The sequence below is a fragment of the Lynx canadensis genome, chromosome B4 (assembly GCF_007474595.2).
Source record: "Lynx canadensis isolate LIC74 chromosome B4, mLynCan4.pri.v2, whole genome shotgun sequence".
Taxonomy (NCBI): domain Eukaryota; kingdom Metazoa; phylum Chordata; class Mammalia; order Carnivora; family Felidae; genus Lynx; species Lynx canadensis.
Window position 1 is genome coordinate 77,023,526 of NC_044309.1, and position 16,089 is coordinate 77,039,614.

At 39.3% G+C, this 16,089-nt stretch overlaps 1 protein-coding gene across 4 annotated transcripts in view; it reads left to right on the forward strand.

Annotated features, from left to right (window-relative positions):
- The window catches only part of ATF1 (activating transcription factor 1), an 80,726-nt gene that overhangs the window by 4,048 nt on the left and 60,589 nt on the right, over positions 1–16,089 (forward strand). For all 4 annotated transcript variants that reach the window (XR_003970362.1, XM_032593970.1, XM_030322591.1 and 1 more), the window contains exon 2: positions 3,192–3,290. Coding sequence is in view for 3 of the 4 variants with exons in the window: in XM_030322591.1 (XP_030178451.1) it covers positions 3,192–3,290 (99 nt within the window). In the remaining variant the exon portion in view is untranslated. The remainder of the gene's footprint in view (positions 1–3,191; positions 3,291–16,089) is intronic.

The window sequence follows — 16,089 nt, forward strand, 5'->3', positions numbered from 1 at the left end:
GAGAGGAACTATAAAGCTGTTTTCATTTTGGAAAAAAAGATTAGTTGATTCCTCTTTATTTTTTTTTTATTAAAAATAAAGTTTTTTTTTTTTTTTTAACGTTTATTTTTGAAGGAGAGAGAGACAGAGCATGAGTGGGGGAGGAGCACAGAGAGAGGGGAGACACAGAATCCGAAGCAGGCTCCAGGCTCTGGGCTGTCAGCGCAAAGCCCGATGCAGGGCTCGAATTCACAAGCTGTGAGATCATGCATGACCTGAGCCGAAGTCAGACACCCAAGCGACTGAGCCACCGAGGCGCCCCTCCTCTTTATTTTTTTATTTTTATTTCTTTTAACATTTATTATTGAGAGAGAGACACAGAGCATGAGCAGGGGAGGGGTAGAGACTGGGGGAGACACAGAATCCGAAGCAGGCTCCAGGCTCTGAGCTGTCAGCAAGAGCCCGATGCGGGGCTCGAACTCACAAGCCCGTGAGATCATGATCTGAGCCGAGGTCGGTTGCTTAACCGACTGAGCCACCCAGGTGCCCCAATTTTTTTAAAGTTTATTTTGAGAGAGACAGAGACCTTGTGAGTGGGGGGAGGGACAGAGAGTGAGGGTGAGAGAATCTCAAACGGGCTCCTCACTGCCAGCGCCCAGCCCACCTGGGGCTTGAACTCCGGAGACCATGAGATCATGACCAGAGCCAAAACCAAGAGTTGGATGCTCAACTGACTGAGCCACCCAGGTGCCCTTAGTTGATTACTCTTTAAAAAATTATAGAAAATAGGCTATCTTATTTTCCATAGGAAATGTGGTTGTAATAATTGTCCAAAATCTTATTTGCTGACTGTAGTGGTTTTTACTAGGAAATGTGTGTTTTGTTGATTGTGTTAGTTTCCATTAGAGATAGGGTTTCTTAATGATACTGTTATGGAGGAAAAATCAGTGAGTCACAGTGAAACAGAAAAGTATCATTTCCAGTAATTTAAGGTTTTTAAACATCTTTTATAGTTTCTTTCAGTGCTTTAGCACTATACATTTTTTTTTCTGCATTCTAATTTACGTCTTCTGAAATGGAGTGTTAAAAAAGGCATTTTAGGGCTGCCTGGCTGGCTCAGTCAGTAGAGCATACCACTTTTGATCTTGGGATGTAAATTTGAGCCACATGTTGGGTGTAGAGATGACTTAAAAATAAAATGCTTAAAAAAATAGAGGCAGTATGTAGAAAATAGATCATTCCATTTTTGATGCTGTCTGTATATTTAGTCCACGGAGATACGCATGTATCAGTGGAGATTAAGAACCACTATGCTCTTCCTAAAGAAGGGACTGTATGTGACCTTAAAAGCAGTTGAAGAAACAACATAGGAAGGAATAGATGAATTTGCCAAAATTAAAAGTTTAAGGTAATCGTAGTTAAATCACATTGGAAAAATATTTATATCCACGTGATAGAATGAAATTTATATTAAGAAATATAGGCTAAAAAGAAAAACTAAAATTTGGTAGATGGATGGACAGATAATATGAACAGATATCTCACACAACTAATAGAGAATTAAAAGAAATGTAAAACAATATATTGTTTTTCACCTATCTGCTTTTTCATGTGGTTCTGATAGAGTGTAATTCCTTCAGAAAATTTAAATATTCAAACCCTTTGATCAGGCAATTCTCTTTTTTGGAATGTATCCTATAGAAATAATTTTAATTGTGGAAAAGCTTTATGTACCAAAGATATCAATCACAATATTGTCTTGTTTGGTAAAAAATTATGAATCATATCTATTCACTGGATGGAATATTGTGTAGCCTTTAATATGTTTGTTTTCTTTTCAATTTTTATTAATATTTTTACTTTTTAGAGAAAGGGGCACAGAGTGCAAACAAGGGAGGGGCTGAGAGAGAGGCAGACACAAAATCTGAAGCAGGCTCCAGGCTCTGAGCTGTCAGCACAGAGCCCGATGCGGGGCTTGAACCCACGAATGGTGAGATCATGACCTGAGCCAAAGTCAGGTGCCCAACTGACTGAACCACCGAGGCGCCCCTAAATATGTTTCAGTTTAAAATCTAGAAAATACTAGTGATAAGTGGGAACAAGATACAAAATTATACGTAGGGGAAGTTTACAACTTGTTTTCATTTACTTAGAGACAGCACAGTGGGGAAGTGGCAGAGAGAGAGAGAGGGTGAGAGAGAATCCCAGGGATGCGGCACTCAAACTCCTGAACCTGAGCTGAAACCGAGAGTTGGATGCTTAACCAACTGAGCCACCCAGGCGCCCCAGCAGTCTTTTTCTAAGTGGTTCTCTTCCCATTTGACATATCCCATCTCTCATAACCCATTCATTCTCATTCTTACCAAGCCTGCATATCCTGTAGTTGATTATCTAGATCTTTAGAACCTGCTTAGGTATGGTGTTACTTACTTAGTTCAGCTTTTACTCAGTGAATTCTCTGTAAAGAAGTATATGTGCAATGAGAAAACTGTTCCCTAGACTGGAGAAGGATGCTTGTGTCCATGGATAGGAAGACTATCATACTTTTTTTTTTAACTTTAAAAAAGGTTTATTTAATTTTTGAGAGAGAGACAGAGTGTGAGCAGGCAGAGAGAGGAAAACATAGGATCCAAAGCAGGCTCCAGGCTCTGAGCTGCCAGCACAGAGCCTGATTCAGGGCTCAAACCCATGAACCATGAGATCATGACTTGAGCCGAAGTCAGACACTTGACTGAGTCACCCAGGCACCCCAGAAGACTATCATACTTCTTGAGTGGGATAACATTTGAAAATGTAGTCACAATGATTTACATGTATATGTGCCATTTATTAAATTTTAACATGTTCACGTGGGTCAAAATTTTAAAAATGAAAAAGAGTATGCAGGGTAAAGTCTTTACTATCACTGTTCCATAGCTACCAGTTCTCTTCTATGGAGACATCCATGTTGCCAGTTTTTATACAACTATGCAGTATGTTATACATATTCTATAGCACTTTTTATTTGCCATTTCTTGAGATCTTATAGTTAGATTTCTACACAGAACAGAGCGTCAGAACATATTGAGTCTGGATAAATTGAGCTCAGCCCACAGCATAGAAAAGCTTCGTCTGTTCCTCTGAAAAAGTACATGTTTAGAAAAGAAATGTCTTAGGATTTCTTGAAAATGAAGTTAGGAAGCATCTTTTAACTGACTTTTTTCCTCTTATAGTTGATTATGGAAGATTCCCACAAGAGTAACACTTCAGAGACAGCACCGCAACCTGGTTCTGCAGTTCAGGGAGCTCATATTTCTCATATTGCTCAACAGGTAAGGCCTTTCCCAACCAAAATACTGAGCTAATTAGGAATATTTCATAAAAAGAACCAAGCAGAAAGAACTGTAAAACGTTGAAATGTATGGAAGGAAGGTAGATTGGATTTAAAAATCCTGTCAAGATCACTCAGTTTTATTTTCTTTCATGTGAAGTATATTTAGTGTTGTTTTAATATGTATATACTTCTCAAAACTTGAAGAAGTAGATTTCATTTTACGTGGGGCATGATTGTTTAGATTTTTTTCAGACTGATTTTGTTGCTATGTGAGAAAAATGAAAAATTAACTGGCTCTTTGAGCTAACTTGAATTAAGAGGCAAACCATCTTTAATTCAATAGATTTATTATGGATAAATAGGAAATATTTCTGCTTAACTGGAAAATAGGTGTGTATACGTAAGAGAACTTCAATTGATAGGCATGCATATTATAGAATTGACATTTTACAAATTTCAAATTGTTTGATCCATGCATCTGATCCATTTCAAGGAAACAACTATTTGTTGTCAGCGATAAGATTTGAATTTTCAAGCAAAAATTAGAATTTTGGAAAACTTGTATTCACAATTGTGAGCTTGACAGTTTTCCAGTAGTTACAGACTTTTTAGTTGCAAACTTGTGTACAAAATCATGCATGAGTATAAGATTTGGTCAAAGTACAAGGTAGACTAATAGATTTTAATGTTAACAGAATATGCAGTGCAACGTTCAGAGTGTACATTGCAAACAACCTGTTGAGTTTTAATGTGGTATCGAAGAATATCCACAATTATCTGAAAAGACTATTAAAACAGACTTCCTTTTTCCAACTACATATATGTGTGAGGCCAGACTTTGTTCATATATCTCATCCAAAACAACATATGGCAACATATTTAAGGTAGAAGCAGCTAAGAGAGTTCAGCCGTTTTCTATTAACTCAGACATTAAGGTAATTTGCAGAAATATAAAACAATACCATTCTCTCACTAGTTTAGGGGGGTGGAGTTTAGTTATAGAAATGAAAACATATTAACATGTAATAGATTTATATTATTGTAAAATAAACTGGTAAATATTTTTAAATTTTTTGATTTTTTTTTTTTTTTGCTGTTGTTTACTTATTTATTTCGAGAGACAGCAAGGGAGGGACAGAGAGAGGGGGAGAGAGAGTCCCAAGCAGACTCTGTGCTGTCAGCATGGAGCCCAATGTGGGCTCGATCTCATGAACCGTGAGATCATGACCTGAGCGAAAATCAAGAGTTGAATGCTTAACCGACTGAGTCTTGTAGGTGTCCCTTGTTTTAATTTAAGTGTAAGTGTTAGTAGATTAAAAGCCCATAAAATAAGAATTTTGTGGGGTCCTCAGTTTTTAAGAGTGTTAAAGGGTCTTTAGACCAAAACCTTTGAGAGCCAGGGCCCTAAAGGGTTATTAATCCTTCCAGCTTGATGTATCCTTCTATATTATTTGGCTGTATCTGTGTGGAATAATTATATCTACTCCAGAAGGTGCTGGAAAAACAGTTATCGAGTCTTTCAGTTATCTTTCTGTTAATAGCGCCCTCCACAGAGATGTTTAAATTCACTTGGCTTACGTGTGTATTTCAGTTATTTTGGTGAGATGTGAATGTTTTTCAAGTTTCCTTAGAAGCATATTTATAGTGTTGTAGAATAAGTACATTTCCAAGTGATTAAGTAATTTTGTAGTGATTTTGAAAAATAACGTGACTGACCTTATGTTCAAATTCTTGTGGCTTGACTACTTGATTAGACTCTACATATTGTAAGGAAACAGTATCTAATACAGTAGTATCACAGTGAACAGAAGTCTCTGCTCTTATGGAAATTACATTCTAATTTTGAGGAGACAGGCAATAGAACAGATATCAGTTCATAGTATGTATTGTGGAGACTGATAAAACAGGGTAGGAGGGATAGGGAGCTGGTGGGGACAAGTGGACTTGCCTTTTTATATAAAGTGGTCAGAGAAGAGTAGTAGAAATAACTCTTCAATTACATGGACTAACAGTTGTAAAATGCTGACACTGATATGTACTTGGCACGGTTAAGGAACATCACGGAGGCTGGTGTGGTGGCAGATGAACGAGGGGAGAATGACACAAGATGAGGCAGAGAGGTTTGGAGTGAGAAGGGAAGTGTCAGATAAGGTAGGCCTTGTATGCCACTGGAAGTCTTTTGGCTTTTAATCTGGGTAGGATGAGGACCCTTTGGAGTGTTTTGAGTAAAAACGGTCTGATATTTTAGTAGGACCATTTTGGCTGCTCTGTCGAGTGGAAGCGGGAAAACCGCTTAGGAGGCCGTTGCAATAATGCGCATGAGAGGTGATAGTGACTTGAACTGAAGTGGTAGCAGTGGTGGTAGTGAGATAAAGTTAGATTGTGGATATAATTTGCTTGTGAAACCAACAGTGTTTACTTTTGGATTACGTGTGGATTTTGGAGAAAAAAAAAAAAGAAATTGAGATAGACCCTGTAGTTTCGGGCTTGAATAACTGGAGGAATGGAGTTGCCACTTAATTAAGATGGACAACACTAGAGCATGTTTTTTCTTTTGGAGGTAATATTGGCAATCAGGAATTTGGCTTTTAGGCATGTTAAATTGGTGATACTATCTATATTAGTTTTCTGTGCTGCAAAACAAATCACTACAAGTTCAATGGCTCACAAGAACACAGCATTTATTTTTTTTTTAATTTTTTAACGTTTATTTATTTTTGAGACAGAGAGAGACAGAGCATGAACGGGGGAGGGTCAGAGAGAGGGAGACACAGAATTTGAAACAGGCTCCAGGCTCTGAGCTGTCAGCACAGAGCCTGACACGGGGCTCGAACTCATGGACCGCGAGATCATGACCGGAGCTGAAGTCAGCTGCTTAACCGACTGAGCCACCCAGGCGCCCCGAACACAGCATTTATTATCTCACAGTTTCTGTGAGGTCAGAAACTTCTTAGCTACATACTCTGGTATTGGCTGGGGCTGGCTTCTTACCTGTGGGTTAGACTGGAGAGGAATCACTTCCAAGTTCACTCGGGTTGTTGGCAGAATTCATTTTGTTGCAGCTGTAGGACTGAGAGCTTCAGTTTTTTGTTGGCTGGAAGCCACGCTCAGATCTTAGAGGTCATCTGCAATTTGCTGCCAGGTGGCCCTCCCCATGCGGTTCACAGCATGGCAGCCTGCTTCCCTTACCTGTGTCAGAAGGGTGAGAATGAGTCGGCTAGCAAGACAGAGTCTTTTATGATACCATATAATATAATCAATGGAACGATATCCCATTCCTTTGCCATAAAATGTAACGTAATCGCGGGAATGATACCCCATTGCCTTATTCTGTTGATTAGAAGCAAGTTGCAGGTCCCTCCCACACTCAAGGGGAAAGGATTATTCAAAGGCATGAATACTAAGAGGTGGGGATCATGGGGGTTACCTTAGAGTTTGTGTAGATTTGTCCAGTAGGCAGTTGGATATATATGGTCCAGAGTCTAGGGAAGAAGTCCAGACTAGAAATGTAAATTTAGGAGTTGTGGGTATATAGATTGTATTTAAATTCACAAAGTGATTTCTGGCTTCCACTTAGGGTACAGAAAGCTGAAAAGAGTATTGCTCCCATCTTAAAATAAGAATGAGCTGTAATGTACAAAGTCATAATCTCTCTTGATCCATCAGAGGTGGGGTGTAGGCCTGGCTAATCTGTAACGGAGCACAGGAAGAAGACAGGGCTGTCATACAAGGGGAAAGGAGAATTCAGCTAAGTTTTTAATGAATTGCTAAAGCCTAAATGTGGGCTGCATGAGAGTATAGAATCTTTGAGAACTGCAGATACATGGTGGATAACCCCCAGCTGTTGGTGTTTCTCCAAGGTCCTCCCAATGGTTTCTCTTGAGAAAAATTGGGGAAAGCAAGGGAGGCCACAGAAAGGCTCATTAGGTGGTACGGGCCTGCCTGGACCCTTTTCTCCCTGTGGAAAACAGCTTTAAGCCACTGGGGGAAGGGGATAAACTCCATTTTCCATTGTGGCTAGGAGGAATGAAAGGAAAAAAAAAACACCCATAAACCTTGAGAGAAGGGGAGGAAACTGTTCTGGGTTTAAGACCTTTAGTTTTCCTACTACTGGAAGAAAGCCCAACCCCTGAGACCCAGAGATACAGGGCTTGCCTGAGACCGAGCCAGGATAATGGAGAACTTCCCTGTTCCCTGCTAGCAAGTAAAAGCAACAGCAGTTGCCCAGGGGAGGGGCAAGACTGTGGAGAGAGTCTCTGGGGAAGGTGCCCAGAGAAAACCTAAAGCTGAGGGTGGAGCAAGAACATTGAGAAAACACTCTGGGCAGACCAGCTCCCACCCTAAGCAGAAGGTGGCACTAGAGGAATTTGAAGCAGATAGTACACTTAAGGTAATCCTAACAACAAAACCCAAGCCCAGCCCAATTCCTGAATAGATGACTCAACCCTTCCCCTCAGTCCCCCAACTAACAGGTTGGAGAAGAAGAGCCATACCCATTTTTTAAATGTTTATTTTTGAGGGAGCGACTGAGCAAGGGAGGGGGGCAGAGAGAGAGGGAGACAGAGGGTCTGCACTGAGAGCACAGAGCCCAGTGTGGGGCTCCATTTCAAGAATTGTGAGATTATAACCTGAGCCGAAGTTGGTTGTTTAACCGACAGAGCCACCCGGGCGTACTTAGCCATACCCATTTTTATTTTTTTTATTTATTCTTTTAATGTTTATTTATTTTTGAGACAGAGAGAGACAGAGCATGAACGGGGGAGGGTCAGAGAGAGGGAGACACAGAATCAGAAACAGGCTCCAGGCTCTGAGCTGTCAGCACAGAGCCCGACGCGGGGCTCGAACTCATGAACTGTGAGATCGTGACCTGAGCCGAAGTCGGATGCTTAACCGACTGAGCCACCCAGGCGCCCCAGCCATACCCATTTTTATACTGTTTCCTCAGTCTGTTTTGTTTTATACATGATGTCCCTCATTCAGGCAAAAATTATGAAACATGCAAAAAATAAGAAAAAATAATCCACTTTTCAAGAATCAAAATAATCAATAGACTGAGGATGACATAGTTACCAGAACTGTTGACAGTGAATTTAAAAATACCAATGAATAGGGGTGCCTGGGTGGCTCAGTTGGTTAAAGCATCTGGCTCTTGATTTCGACTCAGGTCATGATCTCTCAGCTCATGGGATTGAGCCCTGAATCAGGGCTGCTTGGGATTCTCTCTCTCCCTCTCTCTACCACTCCCCTGCTCGCTCATGCACGTGTACCTGCTCTCTCAAAAAAAAAAAAAAAAAAAAAAAAAAAAAAAAAAAAAAAAAAAAGACTTAAAAAAAAAATACCAGTGAATAACATAGTAAAGGCTCTAGTGGAAAAGGTTGACAACATGTATAATGGTAAATTTCAGCATAGGAATGGAAAGTATATGAAGGTCAAATGAAAATGCTAAAATTAAATTTTGATATAGATGAAGTATATTTTAGGACTACTTGTTAGCAGATTTAACATAGCCAAGGAAAGAATCAGTGGACTTAAAGATAGATCAGCAGAAATTAAACACACTGAAAACAAATAGGGGGAAAACAGACCAGAGCATCCAAGAGCTGTGGGACAATATCTTTGTAACATAAGTGTAATTAAAGTCATGAGACTAGATGAGATTACTGGGGGTCTTGTATACTCATAGATGAGGTCAGTGGATTTGACTGGGGTAGGTTGGTCAGTGAGGTTAAGAGGAAAATCAAGAGAAATTAGAATCTTGGAAATTAAGAATAAGGCGATGGTCTAATGTAAAATTCTGCTAGCATGTCGAATAAGGAATAAAAAGCGACCCTTACACAGTCAGTCTTCATTATTCAAGGATTCTGTATTTGCAAATTTGCCTACTTGATAAAATTTATTTGTAACCCTGGAATCAATCCAGGACTTCTCTGGTCATTAGTATACATGCCCAGAGTGGTGAAAAAATGGAGTCATTTAATGCACACCATTCCAGCTGACATCGAACAAGATGCCAGTGCTTTGTCTTATTTTAGCTCTCATACTATAAACAGTTCTTTTTGTAGTCTAGTTAGTGCCATATTTTTTGCATTTTTTTGCTTTTTGTTGGTGATTGTGCTGTTTGAAATGGCCTCCCAGAGTTGTACTGGGTGTTGTCTAAGTGCAAGGAGGCTGTGATGTACCTTATGGAGAAAATATATGTGTTAAATAAGTTTCATTCAAGCATGAGTTGTAGTTTTGCTGTTCTTGGGTTCAGTGTTAATGGATTAACATTATATATACTAAAAAGGTATCTTTAAACAGGAACACTGGTTATATGTTGACCAGTTGATGCAAATAAGGTGCCCAGGAGCTTGCAGGAACCTACCTCCATATTCCCTCTGGAGCAGTGGTTCAGTATTTGCCAATTCTGTGCACATGCAACTTTATAGAATGTAACTACCACAAATAGTAAGAATTGACTGTATTTAGCAACATGAAATTATTGACAGCCTTAAGAACTATTTCAGTGGGGGGGGGGGGTAAAAATCTAATTAGATCCAAGAGAACATGGAAAAAGAGAAGAAGAAAAGAATTGGACACTCATTGACAACAAAATGAATAGACAACTCCTTTGAGGAGTTTTGTTGCAAAGAGGGCTAAGAAATAAAGTTGCTGGAGAGGTTTGTAGGTCATGGGAGCTTTGCTTTTGTTATTACTTTTTGAGATGGGAGGAATACCAACAGTCTGTTGGTACACTGATGTGAATGATACAATAGAAGGGGAAAATTTGGTGATACAGGAAAGAGAAGTCAATTTTGGGATGAAGTCCTTAAGGAGAGGGAACGAGATTTAGTCTACAGGTGGAAAAATTTATTTTATACGAGCACAGGTACGTCATTCATAGTAAGAAAGAAAGTAAATATAGAGTAGGTGGGTAGATTGGGGATGAGATACTCTGAAAGTTTTCTTTTGATAACTTTTTTGTTTTTCAGTGAAATAAAATGCTTTGAGAAGATAGGAAACAAGGAGAACATGTGAAGTAGTCTGTTGGGACAGTGAGAAATGTAAATGGACTACGGATATGTAGCAGAATTGCTGGAGATCATTAACAGTACACTTGAAGTTTTTTTTTTTTTTAATGTTTATTTTTGAGAGAGAGAGAGAGAGACAGAGCACGAGTAGGGGAGGGGCAGAGAGAGAGGGAGACACAGAATCTGAAGCAGGCTCCAGGCTCTGAGCTGTCAGCACAGAGCCTGATGAAGGGCTTGAACCCACAAACTGTGAGATTGTGACCTGAGCTGAAGTCAGACGCCTAACCAGCCAAGGCACTCCGTCAGTCCACTTGAAGTTTGATCATGAATTTAAAGTGAGACTGTTAAATTCAGTTGTGTATTTTTTCTCCAGTCCAGTTCAGGTATGGTTTGCATTCAGGTTACACGCATAGAGTAGGGGAGTTAACACGGTTGATATTTAGTTAAGGACTAAAATGAAGAGGGAAAAGACAAGGGCATTGATGGTGTGCGTGATACAGTGATTATAATGCTGGGCCATGAAATTTAAGCTGTATAAGGAAGGAAGTAGGTACTTGATAAGGTGAAGAGCAGGGGAAAAAATAGTAGTAGGCTCATGGATTATAGGTTCGTGTGGAGTCCCAAGAATTGTTGAGCATCCAAATAGTAGAGGTAATGAATTGGAAGTAGGTGATATCTCAGATAGATACTTGAGTTTGAGAACAGGATATTCCTGCACATGGAAGAATTGTCCTGCCCAAAATGCCTGTTTAGAAACCTTGTAGGGTATGACCACAGGAGCAGGTAGCTGAAGAGGGTGGAAGACAGGGTTTTGGAGAAGAATAAAAGAGGTCTGGTTGTGGAAGGTTACTGGATGTTGCATATTGAGAATACCACAGATTATATCAGGAATAGTATTAGAAAGAATAGGTTGGTCTGCAGGCTAACGTCTTAAAGAAATGAGGGGACGTGACTGCCATAAGGACGGTCTGTTGCTATGAGCCTTGAAGTTGGACGCTTTTAGGGGAGGACTTTGAAGGGACAGTGGTCTGGAAGTACTGATGAAAAGCAAAGGGAACACACACCCTATCTGTAGGCTTATGGTATGAGTGAAGGAGAGAGCTATAGGAGAGGTAGTGTTCTTCAGAAGAGAGCTGAGGTTCAATTTTGGCAGGAAAGTGAAGGGGAGGGACTTAGTAATTGGTGAATTTCATTTAATTACAAAGTATATGTAGATTGAGAGGCAGTCTTGCCTGATAACAAGAATGATGGAAGCGTTCAGAAGACCTGGTCTGAACTCTGGTTTTGTTACTAAGTTACTTATTTAGATTTGATGTTCATCATCTGGAAATTAAGAGTGTCAGACTTGGTGATCTCTAAGGTCTTTTCCAGCTCATAAATATCAGTAATTCTCATGATGTAGAGAAATTTGTATATTTTAACTGGGTGTGAATGGGGAAAACAATGATGATAGTGACAGCTAACATTTATTGAGTGTCCACTGTGTGCCAGGTGCATTTCTAAGCATTTTACATGTTTTAATATCTTTAAACCTCATGTTAACCTACTGTCCTTTATAACTCTACACAGCTAGTAAGGCTAGAGACATGATTTCATTTCTAGCAGTTTGACTTCTGTCACAGTTTGGGTTTCCTGGGAAGCAGACCCTGAGATGGAGATTAGTGTGTAGGAGGTTTATTAGGGAGTCTTCCTGGGATTACAACCTGTGGAAAGTAAAGGAAGAGAAAGAAGCAGGATTGGGCGGGAGGAGAAGTGGGACTGGGATTCAGTCTCCGGGAAGGCCTCAACTGACCCCCTAGAGAGAGCTTTGAAGCTGAGATAGCTCTTCAGAATTAGGGGAAGGGAGCAGCCAGGCCTTTATATCCCAGCATGCACCAGTCATTGGATCTTGACCGACCTGAGAAGGGGTGTGTGTGACCTCAGGCAAGGTGACTCATCAGCCAAGCCAGTTCCTAAGAGGGCCGACAACTGAACACTGTCTGCTAGCAGCTGTACTCCAGCAGCTGGGGAATAAGTCTTTTACTAATGAAAAGGGATCTGTGAGTTGCATCATAATATCCACTAAAACTCCAGAGTCATTTGTCTCCAGGCATAGGATGAGGATGAATGAGGATATGGAAGAAATTACAAATAGGCTTGGCTACAAAATACCTTTTTAAAGCAGCTTGATCTTCATGCCATTCATATATTTTTTTAAATTCAATTTTTTAAATTATCTTACACTGCAGTGAGGGGTTTGAACTTAACAACCCTGAGACCAAGAGTCAGTCACATGCTCTATTGACTGAGCCAGACAGGCGCCCCCATACCATTCATATTTTTTGACATGAAAACTTAACTCAAGGTTCATCCAGGGATAAGCTAAGAATGTGTGTGTGTGTATGTGCATCGGTGCCTTTGATAATTCTTTCTTACCTTGGAGATACTCTATCTAACATCTTGGACATTCTTTGTTAAAGAAAGATTCTCCTTTCTTTTTGGTAAATAAAGATTCTCCAATAGGGTAACTTAGAAACATAGGTGAGTTTTATTTGGATTTTTCCAGCTTGGATGGTATGGGAGAGTAGAAGAATGATTTTTCTTTTTCATTCATTTAACAGGGTCTTTCACAGAGCCAAAAGTTTTACATTTTGACCAGGTCCATTTTATCAAGTTTTCCTTTTATGGTTTGTGCTTTTGATGTCTAAGAATTCTTTCTAGTCCCAAATTCAAAGATTTTTTGTTTCTTCTAAAAGTTTTTAGTTTTGTTTATGTTTTACATTTAAACCCATGATCCATTTTAAGTTAATTTTTGTGTAGATTTGAGAGGGTCGTTTTTGCTTTTGCTTACAGATGTACAATTACAGCACCACTGCATTACTTTTGTACCTCTGTCAGAAATTATTTGGGCATATTTGTCTGTTTCTGGTTCTCTGTTGTGTTCCATTGATCTATGTGCTCTCCCCCTGTCAGTACCATGCTGTCTTAATTACTCTGTATAGAAAGCCTTAACATCAAAAAGAAAGATTACTTCCATTTTATTCTTCTTTTTCAAAATTGTTTTAGGGCTTTTCCCTTTCTGTATAAATTTTACAATAACCTTGTCTATGTCAGTTGGGGAGAATTGATATCTGGTTGAACCTTCCAATCCTTGAATATAGTTAATCTTTCCAATTATTTAATTTCCTTTGCTTTTTTCCATAGTATTTTGTCTTTTTCAGTGTACAGATCCTGTACATGCTTTGTTAGATTTATACCTAAGTGTTTAGGTTTTTTTTAGAACAATTGTAAATAATATTGCGTATTTTCATTGGAGCTATTATAAATTCCATTGTGTTGATTTTTACTTGTTTCTTGTTAGGATATAGAAATGCAACTGACTTTGGTTTATTGATCTTTATACCTTGTAACATAGTTTTAGGAGTGATGATTTTTTATTCTTGTTATGTTTTTAATATTCCTTGTGATACTCTATGTACACAGTCATCTGCAAATAGAGATGGTTTTATTTCTTTTTTTTTCCAGTTATTCCAGTTTATTCCAATTATTATACATTTTACTTCTTTTTTTCTTGCTTTATTGCACCATTTAGAACTCCCAGAACTATGTTGAATAGAGTAGTGAGAATGGACATCCTTTCTTTGTACCCAGTGTTAGAGGAAAAGCATTCATTCTTTCATCAAGTCTGATATTAGCTGTGGGTTTTTTATAAATGCTCTTTGTGAGTTTGAGGAAGTTACCTCTATTCCTAGTTTTTGAGAGTTTTTTTTTTCCCCATGAAATGAGATTAAATTTCATGAAATGAGATTTTTCTGCATCGATTGGAATGCAGTCATGATTTTTTTCTCCTTTTGCCTGTTGATGTGATGGATTACATTGATTGATTTTTAAATGTCGAACCAGCCTTGCATACCTGAAGTAAATAGCACTTGGGCCATGGTGCTTTGTTTTTTGTTTTTGTTTTTGTAGTTTATTTACTTAGGAGAGAGAGAGAATGAACAGGGGAGGGGCAGAGAGAGAGGACAGTATCTGAAGCAGGCTCTGTGCTGACAGCAGAGAGCCTGATGCAGGGCTGGAATTCATGAACTGATCATGACCTGAGCCAAAGTCAGACTCTTACCTGACTGAGCCACCCAGGCACCCCGGAGCATGGTGTTATGTTCTTTTTATATATTGCTAGATTCAATTTGCTAACACTTTGTTGAGGTTTTTGCATCTAAATTCATGAGATACTGGTCTGTGGTTTTCTTTTTTTGTAATGTCTTGGGCCTCATAAAACAAGTTGGGAAATAATTCCATCCTCTTTTCTGGAAGAGATTATATAAAATTGGCATTCCTTCCTGAAATGTTTGATAAAACTCTCCAGTGAAACCGAGGCCTGGAATTTCTTTTCTTTTTTTTTTTTTTTTTTTTTTTTTTTTTTTAATTTTTTTTTTTTCAACGTTTATTTATTTTTGGGACAGAGAGAGACAGAGCATGAACGGGGGAGGCGCAGAGAGAGAGGGAGACACAGAATCGGAAACAGGCTCCAGGCTCTGAGCAGTCAGCACAGAGCCCGACGCGGGGCTCGAACTCACGGACCGCGAGATCGTGACCTGGCTGAAGTCGGACGCTTAACCGACTGCGCCACCCAGGCGCCCCTTTCTTTCTTTTTTTTTAACAGGACTATTCAGACTGTTTTTTTCATGGCTGAATTTTGGTAGTTTGTGGTTTTCAAAAAATTGATAATTTCTTCTGAGTTGTCAAATTTATGAATGTACACACTAAAAGAATTAACCAAGTGGATTTGGGAAGATACAGTGCAGGTATAAACATGAAGCAATAGCTGATGAATAAAACCTCAAAGCCATTTTAAAACAGCATTGTTATCTTGAAAGGACTGTTTGGAACCAAATATGTTACAGTTTGTTATGGTTGCAAACTCAGAGACCTTGAATTTGGGTAAGAATCTAGAGTCAGTTATTAGTTCAGGTGAAAGAAAGACTTTTGTGGATTCTGAATCTTCTAATTCTTTAGAAGAAGTGAAAAATTAGTTTGTCATGGGATCACAGTGAGGCTGTTTCTGAAGGGCCATAATCAAAAGAAGTTGTTGCCCTCCTTCACAAGGTTTTGGGAAATGCAGACAAGGGCATTCATTGTCTTTCCACAAAAGAGAAGAAGCAACAGTGAGAAAAAGGTATACAGGCCTCGTGCAGACGTCTTGGGAAAGCTGACTCGTCATCCAATGTTGTCTGCTTCAATTCCGGGAAAATCTTTATTTTTCAGGTCACCAGATGGCTTGCAGGTCCGGTCACGGTTTGGTGCTTTCTTTAGAGGTGTCACATGAATCCAGGAGTCTGTTTCTTAGAGTTTGGCGGCACAAGGGTAGTTAGTAGTAACTGGTAAGGCCATTTCTAGCAAGGTTGAGAGTGTTTCTGGAAGTGTCTTTTTCAGTAGACGAAATTTCCAGGTTGCAAGGTGTGATGCTTAAGGTCACCAGGAGTGCATGGTGAAAAAATTGCTCTACCAAAGCATGGTTATTTTTAATAGAAGCAATTAGGATTTACAGTATTGGAGTATATCTCCTTTTATCAACCATGGGTCAGAGGAGGTGGGGGCCAAATGTATCAGCATCCTGTGACTATCTCAGAGTGAGTATCTATGAGTCAAAGAGGACGGATCTGAAATTTGAAAGACTAACATCAGTACCTTTGGCCAGGGTATTTGGAGAGTCTACAAATTTTGAGTCTTAATAGCGCCACTTACATATTTGACTAACCTTGGTATGCACAATGGAAGTGTTGTAAAACTGGCCAAACAGCACAGACT